We start from the raw sequence: 25,539 nt of genomic DNA on the forward strand, positions 1-25,539 counted from the left end.
CTGAGCACACTACTTCAGGTCTCGCTTTGGGTATTTGGCGGGGGGCGGGGAACACTATATGTTCTGTGCCTGATCTTTGTTCTTCCTTGGACTGTCTCTGCCTCTGTTTTCCTATTTTTGCTCTCTCTACCGTTCTGCCTTTATATCTGTAGCCCTTCAGATCCCATACACATAGTCCCTTTTTTTTACCCATATGCCATACCTACTATTATCCCTTTCCAACTCCATGCTTTTAATTCATCTAACTCATCATGGAGTCTCTCTTCCTGATAGCAGAAGTGACACCTGTATGTAACTCGGAATCCAGCAAAACAGGAAAAGAAGATGAAAAGCCAGGAAGGATGCAAACTCAGGTGAAAGACCACTGACATACTGCGGGTCTAGTAAAGCATCTTCAGGCTGTTGGAATTAGACCACTACATGAAACGGCTAAGGGTAAGGGAAGCTGGTGAAAACTGGATGTCTACTAGGTTATTACATGCCAACATCGGAGTTCATCCAGCTAAGCATTTACTGACCACCTATCAGGAGGTATATGGCCACTAGTTTGCTAGGCCCTGGGAGAAGACCAAGATGAATAAGCAATCTTGTGAAAGAAATCACAGAAAAGGGACTGGAGAAGAGTGTATAGTACAATGGCTACAAGGCATTTTCAAATATAAAGATATTACCATGGTATTAATTCTAGTGCATGATTAATCTCTTAAACATCTGCCAATAAAATAAAAATGTGAGGAGACGGATTTAAAAAAACAAAAACAAAAATGTTACATGCTCTGTTCCTACTACTTCACTACAACCACTATTTTTCAACTGAACTTCTGCTCCATTTTGATGAAGGTGTGGAAAGTAGTAGAGCAGAACTTTATTTTTATATATTTGTGCAGGCATACATGACTTTCCTGAATCAGACCCACCGGTAAGGTCCAAAGACAATAAAATGAGAGCAACAATCTCCAGCACGCAGAACGCACGTCAAGTTTACCCTTCTGTTAGCAGCTGCGCCTGCTATTCAAATACTCTGTCATTGTCTGTGGGCCTGCTTTCTAGCCACACAGCCAGCCCGTCCCTTCCAGCTGCATGCCAGACAGCTCGTGAGCTGCTGGGCTTGCCCCGCTAGGCCTCACTGCTTAGGGCAGAAGGGTGGAGAATCCCGAAATGCTTCTTCGGCCGCATCAGCTTGTGCTTTCCCCACCCCGGCCTGCTTTCTAACAGTTGCTTGGAGTCCCACTGTAGTCCATTTTGCACATGCATCCGGCTCAGGAAAGCGGTGCTGGGAGAAGAATTATTTCAAAGCTCTTGCACTGGAAGCATTCCAAGTGCTTGCTGCTGTTGCCCTTGTCCTGCCACTCAACATTCTGACAGGCTCATAAATGGTCTGCATTGCTCCAGAAGCCAGGTGTGCCTAGCGGCAAGTCGCACATCTCACGAAAGTGTGCCTGCTTTGTGAGTCTTCAGTTCCATCTCGCTGCAGGTTGACATTGTATATGTAACAGACTCTGTCAACTTCCCAAAGGACATCTTTGATTCTGCTCTGTACTTCCCCCATTAGCGCGTCACTGCACAATGTCATGCTTCCATTTAAGGACTCAGTGACAGCTTCCAGGCTGGGTAAAAATATAAGTCTCATGGCTTCTTTTACTGGCCTCTTTTGAAAGAGAGACGTCAGTAACGTTACACAGCCTCATCAACCTCTGCCCTGAAGGTCAAAGAGAAGACAACACTGTAATAGCTCCCAGTATTCCAAATGTAGAAAACAGCTGGTAGATCCACAGATCAAACACTGGGTGATCTACACTGTGCCCAGGTCTCTATTTCCCTCTAGGAATGGGAAGAAACAGGCCTTTTTCTACCCTAATTTCCTCCAAAATCCAGTATTTCCCCTTTCTAAACCATATTAACTATCACTATTATATGTAAATATTCTTATCAGCACTGCTTGTAATAGCCAGTACCTGAAAATAACCCAATGTCCAGTATCAGAACAGATACATAAATTATTATATATTCCCATAATGGATACAATATACATGCGAACATGACTTATAGCTCCATGTAACAACAACAGATGAATCTCTGGACCTGAGTGTTGAGCGAAAAAGTAAGCTCAAAGGACACAGACAGTAAGCAACATAGGATACCATTTGGGGACACAAATATATGTACTAAACGTAAAGAGAGGCAAGGAAATAATAAATCCCAAGTTCAGCACAGTGTCTTACTCTGAAAGGGGAGTAGAATAGGATGCAGAAAAGCTCATAAAGGGTCTTCAGAGATTAAGAGTACAGTTCTTTATCTTACACGCTTTGGTAGGTACATAGAAGCTACTGTGATTCCTTATACCTTACATAAATTTTAATTATTCACATAATCTACTTGGCAGTTAATAAAACTTTAAATGTGATATACTACAACAACACTAAGTAAAAGATCTAAGCACCTAAAAAGTGAAATTACATGGGCGCCTGGGTGGCTCAATCCTTAAGCGTCTGCCTTCAGCTCAGGTCATGATCCCAGGCCCCTGGGATCCAGCCCCGCATGGGGCTCCCTGCTCTGGGGGAAACCTGCTTCTCCCTCTCTCACCCCCTCTGCTTGTGTTCCCTCTCTCCCTGTGTCTCTCTCTGTCAAACAAATAAATAAAAATCTTTAAAAAAAAAAAAAAGTGGAATTACAGAATTCTACAAAGTTTTGGGCATGTTCCAGAAATACACATGTTCTAGTGACATGGGCTCAGAGTTCCCATCCTTAGTTGACCTTCTAGATTACTGCCTGGCAAATCTCCATAAAACATCAGGCAACAGAGAGAGAACTATTATAGCACCACTCTTCTGTGGTTCCAGAAATCAAAGGGAAAAAGACCTCTTTCAAAGAGGCCCTTCATTCCACACCATATTAAGAAACAGGGTCTAAGACACTAAAACAATTTTCTCCAATTGTTATATAGGCTCCTTCTTAAGATTCCTATCTATTGAGCTCTATTTCTTCTAGCATTCTGTTTAATGATGATTCTCATTTTTTGTTCATACATTGTTAGAATTCTATATAATTAATTTAGAACAGGTCCTAGATATGTCTAAGAACATAAGGCAGATTGCTTGAAGTTAACTTCTGGAAAAGAGAGAAAAAAAATCTTATTTTGCTATTATATTAATCTATAACCTATAAATCCAGGATTAAATAAACAGAGAAACATGTCTTTCCCTGTCTAATAAAAAGATAAAAAACATAAGTTCCAATTAGTTCATAATAATACTTTTGCTACAAGAACTTGGAGTAAATATATGAGACTTCTGAGTCTAAGAAAAGTTATTTGTTAAGAAATCAGGAGGCAAAAAACAAAGCTTAAATAGAAATGAGAGGACCGAGGATTTGAAGTTAAACATTAATGATTAAGAATTTTAATGTCCGGGCACCTGGGTGGCTCAGTGGGTTAAGCCGCTGCCTTCGGCTCAGGTCATGATCTCAGGGTCCTGGGATCGAGGCCCGCATCGGGCTCTCTGCTCAGCAGGGAGCCTGCTTCCCTCTCTCTCTCTCTCTGCCTGCCTCTCCATCTACTTGTGATCTCTCTCTGTCAAATAAATAAAAATAAAATCTTTAAAAAAAAAAAAAGAATTTTAATGTCCACTCTCATCAAATACATGACTGCTATTTTTTCAAATCAGAAAAGTTATTATTTACCTAATAAGTATAGGAACTGTGCTGGATGTTATATTGACATAAAAACACTGCAAACACTATTCCTACCTTCACATAGGACAGCATGGTGATCTGAAGTCAGCATTAGACTTAAAATCCAAAAACCTGGATGCTTTTTTACTCCCAGGTCCACCAATTACTGATCATATAAGCCTGTCACTTAACATCTATAAGCCTCATGTTCTTCCTCTGTAGGTGGATGACAATACTTCATAAAATTTGTAAATCTAGTTTTCACTGATATAACAACATATATTCGGTAAAATGTACATATATTACACAACTCAATAAGTTTTAATACCATATAACCACCTGTAGATAAAGACATAGAACATTTCCCAATATCCCTGAAAGCTTTTTCATGGTTCCTCTTAGCCAGTATCAGCCAGTAAGGTCAACATTATTCTGACATTATCATATATTAGGTTTGCCTATTTCAGTTTCAGAAAAAAATGGAATCCTACAGTACATACTTTGCGCTTGGTTTCTTTCTTTCAACATTACCTATGAAATTTATCCATGTTCCTGCATGTAGCATGAGTTTATCTTTCTTCAATGACAGGCAGTAGTCTATTGTTTAAATATAATGACAACTTATCTATTCTACCGTTGATGAGCATTTAGTTGTTTTCCATTTGAAGGTATTATTAAAGCTTCTATGAATATGGGGATTATGTTCATGGTAAACATAAGCATTCATTTCTTTGGAGTTATGTACTCAGGAACAGACCTGCTGGATCACAGGGTATATGTAAGATTAGCTTTAGTAAATATAGCCACACAGTTTTCCAAAGTGGTGATGCCGTTCCACACTCGCATCCACAGTATATGGGAGTACCAGTTGCTCCATCCTAGCCATTCTGATGGGGATGGGATGTAATGGTATCTCATTGTGCCTGTACTTTGTCTTTCCTGAATGACTATGGATATTGGGCACCTTCTCAACAATACTTATTGGCCACATAAACATGGTCTTTTGCAGAGTAACTTTCCAGTCCCTAGTCCACTTCTTTTTTTTCAATCAGTTGTCTGACTTTTCTTATTGACTGTCATTCTTTATATATTCTAGATACAAGTCCTTTGTCAGATATATGCATTGCAAATATCTTCTCCTAGTATATGGCTTGCCTTTTCACTCTCTTAATGGTGTGTCCCCTCATGAAGAGAAGTTCATAGTTTTAGAATTCTGATTTATCAATCTTTTGTATTTAACACCTTAGTGTCCAGTTCAATAAATTTTTGCTACCCCCAGATCATGATAATATCCTTCCATGTTTTCTTCTGGAAACATATCCTTACTACCTTTTACATTTTAGGTAATGCTCTATTTCAAATTAATTTTTCTATATGGTATGAGGTAGGAGGGGTCAGGACCCCCCCCATTAATATTAATTAACCCAGAAGCATTTAGTGACAGGACTCACCTTCCCCTACTGAATAGGACATCTTCTCCATAAATCAAGAGTCTTCACAGAAGCTAACCTTTAATGATAAGTTCTAGTTCCAAAAAAGAACTTTAGAAATTTTAGTTTTTTGTGATCAGACTAAAAACAAATATTTTATTATGATATATCCAGAAGTCTGTTCAAAATACTGATTTTTTTTTCAATAAATACCTGAAATCTTAATGAATGCAAGACTGTATGCTACCCAGTATGAAGTCCACATTAAATCTTCCCTCATTATCTAACAAACAAATCAATCACATCCAGAAATACATTGAATGCTATAGGTCATGCTGATATGAGTTGTTTTGTACTTTCTGTACAGGGGAAATTTCTGTACTCTTTAGAAGCTTACTTTGATTTTTAAATAGTTCAACTTGTTAAAGTTAAAAAATGCAAAAATTCAGTTATTTCTTAAAACTTTTAAATACAGCTTATAAAACTTTTCCTATGCACAAAAGTGGCAGATTTTAGAAGCCATTTTTAAGGTGCTTTTGCATAATGTTTAATACCATTCATACCTGGTTAATTAAATGCCACCAAAATTTTTACCTACATTTATAAATGTAATATATTTTATTTCCTTCTTAGTTCCTCAACTGTCTTACTCAATAAAGCATATTAATTTACATATAAGTACTTTTATAAACCTAGTAAATTGGCCTTAAAAGTAAGATAAGCCTTGGGGCGCCTGGGCGGCTCAGTGGGTTAAGCCTCTGCTTTCGGCTCAGGTCATGGTCTCAAGGTCCTGGGATCGAGCCCCACATGGGGCTCTCTGCTTGGCGGGGAGCCTGCTTCCCCCTCTCTCTGCCTGTCTCTCTGCCTACTTGTAATCTCTCTCTCTGTCAAATAAATAAAATTAAAAAAAAAAAAAGTAAGATAAGCCTAAACTTCTAACATTTCCCAAAAATACTTAACATAAATTAGGTAACAACAACAACAACAAAATCACAGATCTCCATTATTCCATAATATGTTCTAAATTGGAATTGCATGCTCATCATCCTCACTAGCCACAACAAATATGCACATATTCCTTAACAGGAAAATATTATTATTGCAGCTTTGATTCTCTTAGACATTATATTCTTGGTTCTAAATCTTCCTGGAGTTGAAAGATGCTTAGCCAGTACAACACTGTGATTCAACATCTCTATACATAATGCTGTGCTCACAGGTGTAGCTTCCATCTGTCAGAGCCATTATGACACCACCGATTCTATTCCTTATGCTTTATTACACTTCATCCTTATGACTTACTCACTCTATAAATGGAAGCCTATACCTCCAACTCCCCTTTCCCCATTTTGCCCATCCCCCTAGGGGGATGAATATTATAAATAAGGTGGTCAGGTAAGATTTTTTAGGTGACATGTGAACAAAGACCTAAATAAGGTGAGGACATCAGTCATCTAAATACCTAGTGGGGATGGGGTAAGGGCTAGGGGAATGGGCAATGAAAACTACAGATATTTTTTGAGCACATACTATGTGCCTGGCTGTTCTTTACACTTTACTTGTATTCAATCATACAGTTCTCAAAATAAACCCATGAGGTAACTGCAGTATTGATCCCCAATTTACAGAGGATCATGACCTGAGCCAAAAGCGGATGCTTAACCAACTGAACCATCCAGGCTTCCTTCGAGTTCTAAGATTATTCTTATTCTGAAAACACACAGACACAAAACAAATGAGATAGCCCCTGTTTTGAAGATGACCCTAGTAATAGTATTATTGTCTTCTGGCTTATATCATCCATCTGACTGTATATAGGTTACTGGTTTTTTGTCTCCCATTGTTTTCCTGATTGTGTTTTTGTCTTTGGTGTTGAACAGTTTTGTGATGACTTCTCTAACTGTGGATTTATTTTCATTTATACTACTTAAGACTTGTGCTTTTTTTGTTTCAAATTCTTCATGCTTTTAAAAACCATCTTAAGCATTCATTTTATATCCTATAACTAATAGTTCTATTATCAGAAATTATTGGGAGTTATCTTTTTTTTTTTTTTTAATTTCTGCTGAGAGAAAGACTGAATGGCTTGTCCTCACAGACACTAAGTGCCAAATTTAGGATGAACCCTCAAAGTCTGGCTAATTACCAAGCTCCCGGCAAAGGAAACAGCCTTCCTAGAATCTGAGCTCCTGGAGGGCAGGAATCTTCCCCCTACTTTTTGCATCCATAGGGCCTAGTATACAGTGGGTGCTGGGTATGTTGAGTTGAACTGAAGACAGAGCAGAGGGATAGGGACTAGAGAGCAAGAAATCAGCATTTAAGAGAAGGAGAAGAGGCAACAATCGAAAAAGAGGAAGGAAAAAGAAATAATGTAATGTCACAAAAGCCCTAAGAAGAAAGTTCCAAGGTAGAAAGATGGTAACCATTACCAAAGGTTACAAAAGTTAAATACAGTAAGTCTTGAGAACAGGCATTCTATTACTAAATTAGGAAGTGATCTTTAAGAATTCAGTTCTAATACAGCAATGATGGAGATCCAAGATTTCTAGTTATTCCAGAAAGCACAGCTGTGAAAGGTGATACAGGTACAGTACACATGACAGCAGTTTGCCAAAGGAGCAAAGAGGGGGGCTGACAGTAGCTCAAGTGCAGCAAGGCAAAGACTTTTCCCCAAAATTTAAAAGTAATGTGTTAGGATTTCATTCTGACTTACCACTATCTTGTTCCCATTCCTTAGTTTATCTCTAGTGAATTAAAATTTCTATCTTTCAGTTGTCTGTTCTGTAACATAAAAAAAATGATAGAAATACCAAGTTTTTAGGCACTTATTGTAATAAATGTCTAGAATTCCAAAATAAAGATTTCAGATGAGTGACTGAGTTCTACAACATAAGACAAATGCTCCCTAGAGAAACTTACACAAAAGAAACAAAATAATGAAAGGACTTCCCACTCTTAGGATTTCGACCCTGGAAAACATCTGCTCCCTCTGTCCTTACTCTCAAATGATCTTGCTTGCTTTTTCCCCCTCACTGAAATAACCAGAAGAGAACTTCCAAATGCTCCCCTCTGTATCTAGCCACTTCTCTACACCCACACGCTGTGTAACTAGGGGCCTTCCCTCCAGTTACTTTGAATCAGATGCTCTTGTACACTAGACCGTCTCTTCCCTGTCCATTCCAGCACATTGCCCTTGATGTCTTCCCCTCCATCCCTGGCATCGACAGTTCCCCTCTTCCCTGCCAGATGCTCGCCAGCCTACAATCACCCTGCCAGTCCTCTCCTCTCTAAAATAACAAATCTTGACTCTGTGTCTTCCGCAACCACCACTCATTTTCTCTACTCCCCTTGTCAGTAATACTCAGTGAAGTGTTACATGTACTCATTGTTTTCAATTCATCTCTTCCCATTCTCTGAACCCACTCCACTATTCCAACACCATTCCATGAAAACTATTCATCACAGTCACTAACGAGCTCCATGTTGCCAAATTAAATACAATTTTCAAATTCTTATCTTTACCTACATGCAAAATTCGATGAAGTTGCTTAATAAAAACCTCAATTTCTTCTAAAAAAAAAAAACAGATAATTACAGTATCTATTTTAGAGGATAGTTGTGAGAATTAAGAAATAAAGCATGTAAAGAATTTGTTAGCACAGTACCTGATTTATAATTAGGATCTCAATAAATGTCAGTGTGGTTAATCAACACTGCTAGCTGCATTCTACCCACAATCTAAAAACAAAGCCCACTCTATCCTCCAGAAACAGAATTTTGGAAGAGAAAGGACTCTAGAACGTTTTTTAAAAATGAGTGTAATCTCAACCTGCCAATCATATTAGACAAATAACCTGTTTCACCATATAAAGAATGACATTAAAATGTCCTTCTTAAAATTCTTTACTTGCTGATGATTCCTAAATAACTAACACTAACTCCAATCTCTCCCAAGTTCTGGTTCTCATTTCCAGTTCCTATTAAACAGCTTGATCTAAAAATTTAATCATCTGCTCCAATTTTTCCCTCAATCTCTTTATTTCATTAATCACAAAATCCTATCCATTTTATCTCACTAATGGCATTCACATTCATTTTCAAGACCATATGCCTAAGATGGCAAGGACTGTGTCTTATTCTGAATCCCACCATATCCCCAGCATAGTACTGGCATAATATATGACACAGTACTAGGCATATAATAGATGCCGGCATCCTAGTTCAAGATTTCCAGGATGCCTGCATTATTTTCTCTTACATTATTTTCTCTTACTGGTTTCTGGAGGCCAAGATCTGTGGGGGGTGTCTATTACATTCATATTTTCCACAAGGTCAAAGATCATGCCTTGCATATGATGTATGTTCATAAAAATATATGTTGGCTATATCAATGATACAGTGTTTTTCTTCCTAAGACTTCAAAACAATTTTACAAAACAATCTCATCATAATATACATTTTATAGGGGGAACAATGAGGCGAGGAGAAGGGAATTTAATGTGAAGGACTACTCAACTAGTGGTGGAACTGTTAAAAACAAAAACACATACAGAAAACTTGCTCTCCTGCCTCTTAACCCCAAGAAAATAACAGCAAGAGCCTGGATGAAATGCCGGTAAGAATGAGATGGTAGCCTACTCTCTATTGGTACTTGACACTGGCCTTACTTGATCTTTTTCCACTACAAACTGGGACTTAAAATACTAGCAGTAACTTAATTTATTTGGGTACCCAAAGAAACAAAGCAACAACTGTAATACCAAGTCAATAAGAATTTGCTCTTTGCTAAAATTCTAGAGAATAGCACAAATTGGATAAAAAAATATTACTATTTCTATACACAGAGAAACACAATATGCCATTTTCCTTGGTTCCAGATAAAAGAACATTGGAGGGCCTATTAGAGTTCTATTTTACCTATACAGAATAAGCCAAATGACTAATTTCAGGGCTCCTATTCTTACTGCCATCTGTCCCAAAAGCTGTAACTTAAAAAGACCTAACATATTTATTTTTTAAGTTGAATAAAGAATGCTTTATTGAATAGATGCTATTTCAAATATTGCTTCAATGCAGGAAATCTGTTCCACTGCTTCAGGTCTCATGAAGAGAGACCTCTTTCAAATGGTCTCTTTTAAAGAGAATTCAACTGCGTGCCTGGGTAGCTCAGTCAGTTAAGCATCTGCCCCGGCTGAGGTCATGACTGCAGGATCAAGTCCCACATGGGGCTTCCTGCTCAGTGGGGAGTATGCTTCTTCCTTTCCCTCTGCCCCTCCCCACTGTTCATTCTCTCTCTCTCAAATAAATAAAATTTTAAAAATAAATAAAGGGAAAGCACTTAATAAACTTAATGGAAAATATCATAAGTAATTTAATACAAAGTATCCTTTAACTTAGGACACTAAGAATGATCTGGAAGCTTCATCTCTCTAGAGTTTAATTCTAATATTGCCACTATCTCCCATCATAAACCATTTGTAGCTCAATTTCCTCACATTTAAGACAATGAATCTAATTCATTTTCAAAGATTGTTTTGATTTATCCAAGCAGCTGCTGGTGATTTAAAACAGGATGGTGATTAAACTCAGCAGAGGCATTACATATAAGGTATAACTTGAAACAATGTGGCAAACCACTGCAGGAGACCACAGTCTACAGATTACCTTGGTGTGCAGAAACAGGGATAGAGAAGTTTTGCTTTAAAAGTCCATTAAGTAGGGGCACCTGAGTGGCTCAGCGGTTTAAAGCCTCTGCCTTCTGCTCAGGTCATGATCCCAGGGCCCTGGGATTGAGCCCCACATCAGGCTCTCTGCTCAGCAGCGAGTCGGCTTCCCCTTCTCTCTCTCTCTGCCTACCTCTCTGCCTATTTGTGATCTCTGCCAAACAAATAAATAAAAAATCTTAAAAAAAAAAAAAAAAGTCCATTAAGTGAAAAGGACAGACCCAGAAGCAGGGCTACCAAGTTAGTAGCTAATGCTGTATACATCAGACGCATCCCAGAAACTTAATACAAAACAACGTTATATTTTCCTACTGATTCACACTGTAATTTCAGTGTGATGTTCCAAAGAAAAAAAATTAACTATATTTAAAATATCAATACTTATTTCATTATTTGCAGCTTCTTTACTCTCTTACAATCTCTAACAAAAATTTAACCAAGTAGATAACAGATCTATATATGTATTAGGATATATAGATATATATTAAAACCCACAGATACCACTGAATGTGTGTAGGAAAGTAAGGCAGTAAAATGGACATAAATAAGTTGAGAGGTGCCTGGGTGGCTCAGTGGACTGGAGCCTCTGCCTTCGGCTCGGGTCATGATCTCAGGGTACTGGGATAGAGCCCCACATCAGACTCTCTGCTCAGCAGGGAGCCTGCTTCCCCGCCCCCCCCCCCCCCGCCTGCCTGTCTGCCTACTTGTGATCTCTGTCTAATAAATTTTTTAAAAATCTTAAAAAAAATAATAATAAGTTGAGAAGATTTGGGTTCAAATCCTGGTTCTGCCACTTGTTCAGATGACTTTGGGAAAATAAACTCTATAAGCTTCAATCTCGTCAGGTACAAATGGGGTTCATAATAGTAAGTTAGCAATAGTAATATGGGCAAACAATAATAGTAGCTATTTCGTGGGATCACTGGAAGTTTAAATAGGATAATGCTTATGAAACATAGGATTAGTGATCAATAATTAGTGATAATTAGTTGTTCCCTGAAAAGACTACCAACTTCACAAGACCTGGACAATTAAAAAACAATTATCTTCTCTGCCAGAGTTATTACAAATGTTTCAGAAAACAAATGATTTATGCAGAATGAGCAGGGAGGAAAATTATCCTTTTTTAATTCTGTTATTCCCCTATTATTTATCTGAAAAAAAAATGGTAGTGCTTTATTCCAGAGTTGACCATTCATTTTAATTATTCATTAGATGTCAGTTACAGTCTTATACATTAAACTCTTCTAATTAATTCCACGAGGTACAGATTATCATTTTACAGATAACAAAACTAATATCTAGAGAGATTAATAACTCGTTCAAGGTCCAGAAGCAAGTAAGTGGCAAGAACAGAATTCAAACTTGGATCTCATAGACTTAAGTGGCTTCCCATTGAACTAAGAATATCTAAGGAATATACCCACTAATCACTATCTCTAGGTGAAAATTTCATTATGTTTTGTTTTATGTGACCTGTAGAAGACACAAACTTGTAAAAGGAGAAAAATATCATACAACTCTAACCTCCCAAAACTTTCAACACTGAACTTACGATCTTAGTATTTATTTATTTTATTAGCCCATGAATACTCAAGGTATTACACAGAATTCCTTCAGTAGTAGAACCTTGTGAAGTTGTTAGGTGTTTTTCCATGGTTGTTGATGATACACGTCGGAATGATGATACACGTCTTTGTCCTCCCCCCCACCAGACAATATACAGTCTTGGATTTGCTTTTTATTCTGATCCATAGGAAAAAAACATACTATGGATAGTATGTAATGGCCACATACAGGGAAAACTTTTATTAATTTAGTATGGAGAAAGGAGGTTCAGAGAAATACATTCTGGTCCATTCATCTGTTGTTTTCATTAAGAGTAAGGATTAAAAACACAAGCACAAAAATAAGTAAGATCTGTGTTATAAACAGCTAAGGGAGGACAAATAAAAGGAAATAATGGGCTAATGTTTCTCTAATAAGAGAAGTTTTCAGGTAAGTGTTCATCAATGGGCAAATGCCAGCCACACTTTTTTATTCAATTAGAGCCACAAATATTAGAGTTACTATCTGTGGCCACTGCTTTTTGAAATACATCATGATGCTCCAGCAATTCAGAACAGATATTTCCTATATTGTAAATTATTCCCAGGACTAAATGACCTCACTGGCAAATTCTACCAAACATTTAAAGAAGAGTTAACACAAATCCTTCCCAAATTCTTTCAAAAAAATTAAAAAAAAAAAAATCGCTTCTAAACTCATTTTACAAGGCCAGCATCACCCTGATACCAAAGCCAAGAAAACTATAGACTGATATCCCTAAGGAATACAAAAAAAAAAATTAAGATTTTGTTTCTTTATTTGAGAGAGAGCAGATGAACAGGGGAGGGAAGGCATGAGGGGCAGAGGGATAGGGAGAAGCAGACTCCCCAGTGAGCAGGGAGCCTGACTGAGCCACCCAGATACCCCAGGAATATGAAAATTCTTAACAAAGTATTAGCAAACTATTCCCACTGAATATGAATTCAACAATACATTCAAATGATTATACACCATGACCAAATGGGATTTATGTCTAGAACATCAGGGTAGTTCAACACACAGAAATCAATAAATGTGATACAACACATTAATAGAATGAAAAATAAAAATCATATCAACATCTCAATAGGTGCAAAAAAAAAAAAAAACCCTCCACAAACTGAGTATAGAAGGAACATACCTCAACATAATAAAGGCCACACTCAATTAAGCTCACAACTAACATCATACTTAAAAGTGAAAACGGAAAGCTTCTGCTCTAAGATCAGGAATAAGACAAGGCTGCCCACACTCATCATTCTTACTCAACATGGTATTGGAAGTTCCTGCTAGCACAATTAGGCAAGAGAAAAAAATAAAAGGCATCCAAATCAGAAATGAAGAAGCAAAAGTTGTCATTATTTGCAGATGATATTATCTTACACATAAAAAGCCCCAGAGACTCAACCAAAATTCTCTTAGAACTAATTAACAAATTCAGAAAAGTTGCAGGATATAAAATCAACATACAGAAGTCAGTTGTGTTTCTATACACTAACAGGGAAACCTCTAAAAAGAAAGACAAAAATCCCATTCACAACAGCATCAAAAACAATAAAATATTTAGGAATACATCTAACCAAAGAAGTGAAAGAATACTTTGAATACTACAAAACTTTAATGAGAGAAATTAAAGGAAACACAAATGGAAAGATATCCCATGTGCATGGATCAGAAGATTAATATTGGTAAAATGTCATCTACACATTCAACACAACAATCCCTATCAAAATTCCAATGGCATTCTACACAGAAATCAACAACAACAAAAACCTCTAAAATTTGTATGGATCCACAAAACCCCAAATAGCCAAAACAATCAGAAGAACAAAGCCAGAGGCATCACACTTCCTGATTTCAAACTATACTATAAGCGTTAGTAATTAAAACAAGATAGTACTAGCATAAATACAGACATGGACACCAATGGAAGAGAACAGAGAATGCAGAAATAATCCCTTGTATTTATAGTCAACTAATAGTTGACAAGAGAGCCAAGAATACTCGATGGGAAAAGAATGGTCTCTTCAACAAATCGTGCTGAGAAAATTGGATACCCACAGCAGAAAAATAAAATTGAACCCCTATCTTACACCATTTCATAAAAATGAACTTAAACTGAATTTAAAAGACTTAAATATAAGACTTGATATCATAAAACTCTTAGAAGAAAAAACATGGAAAGAAACTCCTTGACATTGGTCTTGGCAATGATATTTTGGATATGATATCAAAAGCACAAGCAACAAAAGCAAAAATCAAATGAGTCCACAGCAAAATAAAAAGTTTCTGCACAGCAAAAGAAACAAATCAAAACATGAAAAGGCAACCTTATGAATGGGAAAAAATATCTGCAAAACATGTATCAGATAAGGGAGTTAATATACAAAATATATAAAGAACCCATACAACTCAACAACAACAACAAAATCCAATTAAAAAATGGGCAGAGGGGGCATCTGGGTGGCTCAGTGGGTTGGGCCTCTGCCATCGGCTCAGGTCATGGTCTCAGGGTCCTGGGATGGAGCCCCGAATCGGGCTCTCTGCAAAGCAGGGAGCCTGCTTCCCCCTCTCTCTCTGCCTGCCTCTCAGCCTGCTTGTGATGTCTCTCTGTGTGTCAAATAAATAAATAAAATCTTAAAAAAAAAAAAAAATGGGCAGAGGAACCAAATAGATATTTTTCCAAAGGAGACATCTAAAATGGCCCACAGGTACAGAAAAAAAACTCTCAACATTACTAATCATCAAGGAAATGAAAAAAAAAAAAAAAAAAGGAAAGGAAAAAGAAAATGCAAATCAAAACCACTATGAGATACCATCTCACGCCTGTTGGACTATCATCAAGAAGACAAGAAGAAAGTGTTGGCAAGAATGTGGAAAAAAGAGAACCCTTTTTCACTCTTACTGGGAATGTAAACTGGTTCAGCCACTATGGAAAACAGTATGGAGGCTTATCAAAAAAAAATAAAAACAGAACTATCAAATGATTCATCAATTCCACTGTTGGGTGTATATCCAAAGGAAAGGAAAACATGATATGCAAGAGATACATGCACTCCCATGTTCACTGCAGCATTATGCACAATAGCCAAAATATGAAAACAATTTAAGTATCTATCAACAAATGGATGAATAAAGAGGTAAAACACAACATAGTGTCTATCAACAGATGAATGAACATACATTTATGTATATGTAATGGAATATTATTCACTCATGAGAAAGAAAGAAATCCTCCCATCTTCAACAACATGGATGGACCTTGATGGCATTATGCTAAGTGAGATAAGTCAAACAGAGACAAATACTACAGGATATCACTTATAGGATATCTCACTTATATGTAGAATCTAAAAAAACCAAAATTGTAACAACAGAATTAAATATCAGGGGCTGAGGAGAATTGGGAAGATGTTTAAGAGTACAAAGTTGCAATTAGTAGATTAATAAGTCCTGGAAATCTAACACACAGCACAGAGATTTTATACAACAATACTGTATTTTAACTTTCAAAGGTGGTAAGAGACTGTATCTTAATTGTTCCCACCAGAAAAAAAAAAGATAATTACATGACATAATGGAAGTGTTAGCTAATACTACCATGGTAATCAAACTACCATAAATCTATATATATCTCAAATCAACACACTATACACCTTAATTCACATGTTATATGTCAGCTATATCTAAATAAAGTTATTGCAAGCTTTTAGCTGTAAACTAGAAGTATATTTCTGAATTAATGACTTTCAGAAACAAACAGGTATTTTATCACACAAAATTTTCAAGTTCCGATAAATCAAAATGGCATTATTTCTTTCCCTCGGTATTTACTCTGGAACTTCCGTGGTAACAACCCTTTGACTCCTGAAACATTGCCTTTTAAGAAGATCATGATTACCTTAATGCAAAACACCTGAAAGTGGTTACATCTGTGAAAAGGGCTGTATTGTTGTAGACCTTAGAATCATCATCCAGTGTTTGTATAATGGGAATCATAAAATTATCTGTAACTCAATGGAAAAAACCCTGAAGGAATAAATTAGCCACTTCTCACAGTTCTTTAAATGCTTTTAAAAAACTTCAAGAGATCAACAAGTTAAACACATGATCACAGCTACTGACCAAAGAAAAATTTATTTTCTATGATGCAACACTCTGGCCACAATACCACTTCACAATCAAGGAGACTGAAAGCCAGAAAGCCTTAAAGTCAGATCCTGGCCTACCCTAACTTATAGGTCAGGGTCTGTGAGGCCTCAGTTTCCTCACTGTGAAAATAATGGCATTATTCATTCAATGTTCACTGAATGCCTACTATGTGCCAAACACTGTGTTAGCAATAAAATTTGTTATTTGTTATTTTTTTTGTTTTGAGAAAATAAAAACATGGCCCTTGCCCTAGCAAAGCTCCTAATTTTGTGAACAAAGAAATGCAACGTGGTAACTGCTATGCACAAAGCTCTGTGTTTGAGCAAACTGAGAAAGCCTGCAGAGAGAAAATACAGTTCAGCTGAGAATGGAACAAGGGGTATGAATATGAGTAGCCCAGATGGGAATCATGGGAATCCTCTTAGCAAAGAATACACTGTGCAAAAACAAAAAAGACAGGAAAAAACGAGAGACAGGTTTAATGTAGATGACACATAGGCTGCACTACAGGGAAATAAACTTGGAGCCTGATATGCCACATTAGGGAATCTGACCTTTAACTTTTAAGGAATGAAAAGGTTCCTTCTACACTGGGACTCTGGAAACTGGCTGTAGGCCCGACCAGATGAATCCAATTTGTCCATCATTTCATCTAAAGTTGTCAGAATCTTTTAAAGCAAAAAGTTTTAAAGCAAAAAAGCCATCCATGTTTTGATGCTGACAGAAAATTTAAAAGACCTCACGTAACTGATAAATTTTAGGACTAGCAGCAGATTTCTATTATGATTTATAGTAGTAAAAATTCTAAAAGATACATGACAAATGATTTACTTCTGTATCAAAAATAAACTCTGCAAACTATCAGTGTGAAAACTAAGCAAGTATTAAATTTGCATACCCCCCCAAATATTTTTTCATACTTCATTCAAATAAAGCTTCATTCTCTTCACTCTGAATATCAAAATTAACTATAAAAGTACCTAAAGAGAATATAAAGTCCCATTTACCTGTGTTCTGCAGGTACAGGGGGCGGCCAAACAGCAGGATCTCTAAATGGTTCATCTTGACAAGACACAGGGAAATCTGGGGGCTTGTCAATTTTAAAACTTTCCAAAGTGCTGACAATACTTTTAACTTGTTCGTATTCTTCCAATAATTCCTGCCGAACCTTAAAGAAAATAACCTCTATGCTGTAAACTGTTTAAAGTTTATATGAATGTCAAGTAATAAATTGCTATAGAATGCTAGTTTCCTTGGGGCGCCTGGGTTGTGTCATCAGTTGAGTGTCCCACTCTTGGTTTTGGCATAGGTTCTGATCTCAGGGTCATGAGCCTGAGCCCCATTGTTAGGCTGTGTTCAGTGCAGAGTCTGCTTGAGATTCTCCCTCTCCTTCTGCCCCTCCCACCTGCACAGACCAGCACACTCTCTCTTTCCATCTCTCATAACTGTCTTTAAAAGAAAAAAAAAAAAAAAAGAATGCACATTTTCTCAATGTCACTCAAACTATGCAAAATGAGTCATTACAAGATATTTAAAAAACAAAGAACTATTTAAAGTAATATAGATAGGAGGGTAGGAACTGGATTGAAAAAACACATTACATGCTTTTTTGCAGGCGAAGTATGTTTTTCAAAATGGAACTCTTATTTCTACTAATGAATGTGATGACCATTAATATAATTTAAAACAAGCAACTAGGTCAGTAACAAGTTAACCATTCCCAGAAATCTAAAATGTTATGCTAAATCCTCTTACTATATTTATAAATAGCTTTCAAAAAATTATCAGCCAGGGGCGCCTGGGTGGCTCAGTGGGTTAAGCCGCTGCCTTCGGCTCAGATCATGGTCTCAGGGTCCTGGGATCAAGTCCCGCATCGGGCTCTCTGCTCAGCAGGGAGCCTGCTTCCCTCTCTCTCTCTCTGCCTGCCTCTCTGTCTACTTGTGATCTCTCTCTGTCAAATAAATAAATAAAATCTTTAAAAAAAAAAAAATTATCAGCCAGAATTTTTACCAGTATTTCCTACTCCTAATATCATTAAGTATGAAATGCCTGAAAACCTGCATCTGAAAACCTTAGGTGCTGGAATACTAAGAATTACCAATTTCCAACTTTTATTTAAATTCTCCTTCATCTATGAATTCTTCTGGACTTGTTTAAATTCTTTCAAGTGTTGGATAAAGTTCATTTTGAGTTCACAGGCAAGATTTTTTCCATATTTAAGAAACTTCACTGAGTACCTACTATGTGGAAATTCTTGTGTTTTCAAACTTTGAGATGAAACTAATTTTCAAAGGCAAACAGATAATGGATTGAAAATTACATCTATAAGTTCATTTTAACAATTCTAATTTGTTTTTAACCAGAAAGCACACTTTACTGTAAAGCAGAGAAAAGAAAAATCTAGGTAAAATTCAACTGCTAATATATGCAATTATATACTTGGAGAAATGAAATTAGAGAACCTAATGGAAATAAACATAGTAGAAATATCCAAATAGAAATGGTTACTATTTAACACAATTGAGAAACTCTCCAAAATATTTCCAAGCTAATAAACCACTCTTGCCTGTGGCTAGTATGTAGGACAGAAAAAACACAATTAAAAATTCAACTCAAGTTAAAGCAAGTATATTGTTCTCACTCAAAATAATTTGGTAATGCTTAAGTTGGAAAAAAAGCCAAATTTACCCTGAAAACTTAGTGAAACATCAATTTTTGACATGGAAAAATTAAAAGAAACGCTTGAAAGGCATTAGGACATTAAGTGGAAACTTCAAAGAAATACTTGACTTTGTACTTTTAATTTTAAAAGGATTTTAAGTTTTAAGAATAAGTGGGGAAATTCTAATTCAAGTTTTCATTAACTGTACTAGTATATAATCAAGTTGTACAGTCAAGAGACACAGCAAATATATTAGTTTTATTAGATTATTGACTCCTTTGTATTTGTAGGAAGTCTTTCAAAAGAAGAGGAAACTCTCTTAAAGGAAAAGTTTTATGAAATGGGTCAAAACTACATGTAAAAATGAAAGGGAAAAGGGCAAGTAGAAATACCTTCTATCAAAAATTTGTAATTACACACAACTAAGTGACTGATCATGAAAACTTAAAAAACTGAAAGTAGATTCAATTAGAATACCTTCAAAATATGTCTCATGAAAGCTATGAAAAATATATAAAATATTAACTGAGCAAGACAAAATTATTCAGAGTATGTTTTAAATATATATATACTTATATATATATATTAATATATTTCAGTATTTGGACAAATAAGAGCTATTTACAAAACCTCCAACTAATTTTCCAATTCTAGGCTCTCAAGTATAATGAAGGGACTGCCCTCATTCACTGAATACTGGAATGTGTCTTACCTGTTGCCATTTGCCTTTGACAGCCGGGTCTCTGACTGACAGGCAATGTCTCTGAATCTGCTGTATCACCCCCTGGTAATACACCATTGATGAGTCATAGTTTCCAAGAAGTGCATATTCTCTTCCTTTCTTTGCATTGTCACAAATCTCAGCCAAATTCATCTTCCTCCAGAGACCTACACAGAATACATAATGTCTTCTTACTGAGTTTTCGGCACCAACTTCAGAACATTTTTTCTTATTCTTTAAAATATCTGCTTAAAACTACTTTCAAAGTCAAAATGGTTCTCTTTCTTTGAGGTTATCTAAATGCATTTTATAATACTGAACAAAGTTGCTAATTTTGGAAGTACAAAGGATATCATAAAAGAACACCTAAGGAGATAACACAGAAATTACACAGCTCTGAACTATTGGCTTATGTTAAAGGTACATAAATTGGACACCAGTTCTCCTTGCCCATTTACAATTACCGTAAGTTGTAATAATAATAAAGATGAACTTGATCATATTCAATTTATTTCTGATAATTTAGTAATAAGTATGTGAATATCACATATTTTTTCCACTGAAAAAACTGCAGAAATTAGTTCTAAAACATTTTGGCCCCCAAAACCAGAAGTCCTACTTAAGGAATACATTTTAAAGAAACAGCCTATAGTTGTCCATGCATAATTTATATGTATTTAATTGTCCCACACAACTTAAATCTAAGCAAAAAACCAAGAATTAAACTACCTGAGCCCTTTTTACTCCTCAACTTACAATATTCTATGATTTTGTCTATAGTTTTCTGTCTGTGCAAATAACTATCATCAATCTTTTCCCTTCGACAGATGCTAGGAAGAAGAGTTATCATCTGAACCTCTGGTTTCCACCAAAGCTGTCCAGCCCAGTAATTCTGACTTTAATTCCTGACTTCCCAAAACCATCCAAGAATCATCCAAGGCTCTTATGCAAAGATACTTTCCGTCCAAGACTACAAAGAATAGGAAGTTCAGAGATACAGTAGAATAACATCCAGGAAGAGTACAAATTGTCCTACTCTTATTGTATAAAACAGTAAACCAATGAATCCACTTAGTAGAGAAAATCAAAGTATTTCTCCATGCCTAACCCAGTCAAGAAATGAACAGATATTTCTCCAAAGACATACAAAAATGGACAAGAGACATATGGAAAAAATGCTCAACATCACCCAACATCAGGGACATACAAATCAAAACCACAATGAGATACCACTTTGCACCTGTCAGAATGGTGAAAATTAACAAATCAGAAAACAACAAATGTTGGCAAGGATGCAAAGACAGGGGAACCCTCTTACACTACTGGTGGGAATGCAAACTGGTACAGCCACTCTGGAAAACAGTATGGAGGTCCCTCAGAAAGCTAAAAATAGAACTACCCTACAACCCAGCAATTGCACTAGTAGGTATATACCCCAAAGATAGACATGTAGTGATCCAAAGGGGCATATGCACCCCAGTGTTTATAGCTGCAATGTCCATAATAGCCAAACTATGGAAAGGGCCCAGATGTCCACTGACAGATGAACAGATAAAGATGTGGTATACATACAAAATGGAGTATTACTCAACCATCAAAAAAATGAAACCTTGCCATTTGCAATGATGTGGCTGGAACTAGAGGGTATTATGCTAAGCAGTGTAAGTCAATCAGAGAAAGACAGTTCTATGAATTCACTCATATGTGGAATTTAAGAAACAAAACAGAGGAGCATAGATGAAGACAGTGAAAAGTAAATCAAGATGAAATCAGAGAAGGAGACAAACCTAAGAGGCTCTTAACCAAAGGAAACAAATGGAGGGTTGCTGGTAGGGGAAGGAGGGTAGGAGGATGAGGTAACAGGGTGATGGACATTAAGAACAGCACATGATGTAATGAGCACTGGGTGTGATATACAACTGAGGAATTACTGAACTCTATCTCTAAAACTATACACTATGTATAAATTAATTGAATTTAAATTTAAAAAATATTTCTCCATGCCTTTCTAAGGGAATTATATTTTGGCGTTACTTAGCCCTTTCTCTCTACCTCTTCTCTATTCTTAAGCAGCTCAAAAACTCTTCCTCAAAATTAAGCACATCAGTTCTAGGCATTTCCAAAGGACTCCACTATATTCTTAAAAATAAAGCGGTTTCCTTTATGTTTTTTGATATATTATTTGTCCCTTCACCCAGCATAAGTTCCAGGAAGAAAGCATCTATGTTATTTGAGAATCAAATTGCAGCAAAAAGTACACTACTTTTGCAGTTAGAAACTAAAGCATTCAGTAGATTTACCCACATGGAAATCATGGAAAACCTCCTGTTCAAATCAGAACAGTAACACCAAGCAATAAAGTCTTATTACAGAGAATGACCTGTAATTAATAAATCCAGTAGAAACAAAGCTGTTCCATGTATTATTTTCTTGTAAAGTCACTGTGACACAAAACATTAATTCTGCTAATATGTGCAGGTACACAACTACGCAGGATAAAAATATCTTGACATAAAGCAGGGGTTTTTAAGATTTTATTTGACAGAGAGTGAGCACAAGCTGAGGGAGCAGCAGGCAGAGCAGGGAGAGGGTGAAGCATGCTTCCCACTCAGCAGGGAGCCTGATGCAGGACTTGATCCCAGGACCCTAGAATCATGACCTAAGGCCAAGGCAGACACTCTGAGTCACACAGGCACCCCAGCAAATTCTTTCTACAGAGGGTCAGACAGTAATTATTTTAGGCTTTAAGGGCCAACAGGTAAAGTTGAGGAGATTATATAAATACTTAAATAATGAGAAAATTTTCCATAATTTTTATTGATAAAATTCAAAACATTATAGTAATAACTGCAGAGTACAACTTTTTGTAAAACCCATCTCCTTGTAAGAATGAAGCTCTTTTGTGGAGGAGGATAATATTCCACTTAGATGAGATTCAAAATTTGTGTTCCCTATCGTCGAGATCAATTGCAGGGGCACCTGGGTGGCTCAGTCAGTTAAGCATCTGCCTTTAGTTCTGGTCATGAGCCCAGGGTCCTGGGACTGAGACCAGACCAGCACAGGGCTCCCTGCTCAGCGGGGAATCTGCTTCTCCCTCTCCTTTTGCCCCTCCCTGCCTGAACCCTTGTGCGCTCTCTCGTGCGCACATGCTCTCTCTCATTCTCATTCTCTCTCTCTCTCTCTCTCTCACTCGCTCTCTCTCGCCCTCTTGCTCTACTCAAATAAAGTCTTTTTTTTAATCAATTGCAAACGTTCATATGGTAGTGCTGCTTTTTAATAAGATTTTATGTATTTCATGTTTGAAAATGTCTTTTTACCTAGAAAGGTGCCACTGCATACATATGATTTCAATGTTCATTGTTTGGAAGATATCTACAGACTTTATTCTTAATATTTGTCTTTCAGCATGTCCTTACATTGCAGATTAATCACTTCCAATTAAAGGTTAAGGTACAAATTAAATGGATTTTGTAAAATGGTAATTTCCTTTGCATTTGCATCAAAGTCTCTCAGAAGGCTGCTGAAATGGAGCTCTGATACGATCTCCAGCAAATCTGAGTGACATCACTTCTTTAACTTCACTTCTGATGGCATGGAGAGAGCTACACAAAACAGCTTAATATTACTTGTGATTTAAACAACACTAGTTGACATCGAAATAACTTAGTTTTCCACATAACCACTGTTTTGCTGGTAATTTTAGGTTGAGTACATTAAGAAACATGATCAAGTCTGCAGCAAAAACTGATTTCCAAAGCCATTCAATGTTCAGTAACAGTGGTTGAGAGCAGTTCCTCTCATTCAGAAAAACCTCAATTCAGCCCTAAGCTCAAAAGGCTAAATTAAAACTTTACCACTACTAAGCCACTGAACTGAAGTGTGGTAGGGCAAGTCAGGCTACTCAGCTTCTATTTCTGATAAAATTCATGGAGCTGACAAAGATTAAGTCCACAAGAGCAACACTCTTGAGTCTCGAGGCATGACAAGTTCTATATTGCATAATATATTCAAATATTCACTGCAAAATACCTACTGATAAATAAAACAATAAAAAACCATAGATTTTTAACCACTCTACAATTTTGTAAATTAGTTTTGTAAATTCGTTCACCTAAGCCTTTTTCTGCTCTACATGTATTTTTGCCACCATCAGTTGGCAACCCTGGCAGATTCCACCTCAGGTCATACACAATTAGTGTTTCTGAATTTTCTGTAAATTTTTTGTTTGTAATTATTCCATGAACACTGTTTTTAAAACTAGTTCTTCAAAAACTTCAAACTTAGAATTGACTTCTTGAATAACAACACTTGAGCTGTACTGGTAACCTCTGTCAATCCAGGAAAGCCAAGGAAAACCACTCAAAATCCTCTGCTTTGTTTAATTGACTATCAATGTTCTCAACTCTTCCATCAACTGTTCTCGCCAAAAGGCTAATAGCTCTAAACAAGTTTATTTTCTCCAGACACATTTCTTTGGCCACTACAATCAAACAGGATTTAGTTAAGGCACCATCAGTAAACAACTTCCTTACTTGGCTAACAAATGAGACGCTCAGAAACTTAACCTCAGTGCAGCCTGATTTTCATTGTTAATAATTTTGGGAAGAAATTCTGCAATGATAAGATATTCCTTTTTAAATTTTCTAATTTTTCCAAACATTATTTTCCTGTGAGATGGGAATACTTTGATGAGTGATTAGTCTGGTAATATCAGTATGTACTGTGTATCTTTTAGCACAGCTATGGTATCACTGCATAATAATCAATACTCTGTCATCTAATTTGACAATTCATACTCTAAGGTACTCTAGAAGTATAATATGTCAAGTCCATTTTTTCTCATCTTTTCTTGTTTCAACGTGATGGGTAAAGTGCTGGATAATAAAGTAAATGGTCACCGAATAGTGATATGCAAGTTACTTAAAACAGTGATTATAGTGCACCAAGCAGCAGTACAAAACATTAAGAATGTTGCAAAATCTCTGTCCCAACTACTCAAACTCACAAAAGTTGCCATAAGTAATATGTGTGGCTGTGTTCCAATAAACCTGTATTAATGGACACTGATAACTGAATTTCACTTAAGTTCTACATGTCACAAAATAGTATCTTTTGACTTTTTTAACCATTAAAAGAATGAAAAAACCATTCTCAGTTCATAGGCCATTCAAAAAAGTGACTGGCTAGATTTGGTCCCCAGATTGTTATTTGCTGACTTCTGCTTTCAGCTTCTATCTTAAGAATCTGGGAAGGGGTGCCTAGGTGGCTCTGATGGTTGAGCATGTGCCTTCCACTCAGCACAGTATCTCCAGGTCCTGGAACTGGCCCACATCAGGCTCTCTACTTAGCAGGGAGCCTGGTTCTCCCTCCCACTCTGCCTTTCCACTTCCCTCTTGCTCGTACTCTCTCTCTCAAATAAATAAAATTTCTTTTAAAAATTAAAAAATCTGGGAAAATGCAAGCAAATTAAACCAAAAAGAAGTAGAACATAATAAATTTAAGAACAGAAATCAGAAGAATAGAAAATTTCAATGTAGCCAAGCTGGTTCTTTAGAAATATCATTAAAATGAATACACCTCTAGTAATACTGACTA

At 36.5% G+C, this 25,539-nt stretch overlaps 1 protein-coding gene across 4 annotated transcripts in view; it reads right to left on the reverse strand.

Moving 5' to 3' along the window:
• Nucleotides 1-25,539, reverse strand: part of KATNAL1 (katanin catalytic subunit A1 like 1) — an 80,542-nt gene that overhangs the window by 39,789 nt on the left and 15,214 nt on the right. For all 4 annotated transcript variants that reach the window (XM_047723059.1, XM_047723060.1, XM_047723062.1 and 1 more), the window contains exons 2-3: nucleotides 19,936-20,111; nucleotides 17,569-17,729 (exon numbers count right to left, since the gene is read on the reverse strand). In XM_047723059.1, coding sequence (XP_047579015.1) covers nucleotides 17,569-17,729; nucleotides 19,936-20,097 — 323 coding nt within the window. In that variant the 5' untranslated portion in view covers nucleotides 20,098-20,111. The remainder of the gene's footprint in view (nucleotides 1-17,568; nucleotides 17,730-19,935; nucleotides 20,112-25,539) is intronic.

Source organism: Lutra lutra, chromosome 3 (genome assembly GCF_902655055.1).
Source record: "Lutra lutra chromosome 3, mLutLut1.2, whole genome shotgun sequence".
In the NCBI taxonomy this organism is placed as follows: domain Eukaryota; kingdom Metazoa; phylum Chordata; class Mammalia; order Carnivora; family Mustelidae; genus Lutra; species Lutra lutra.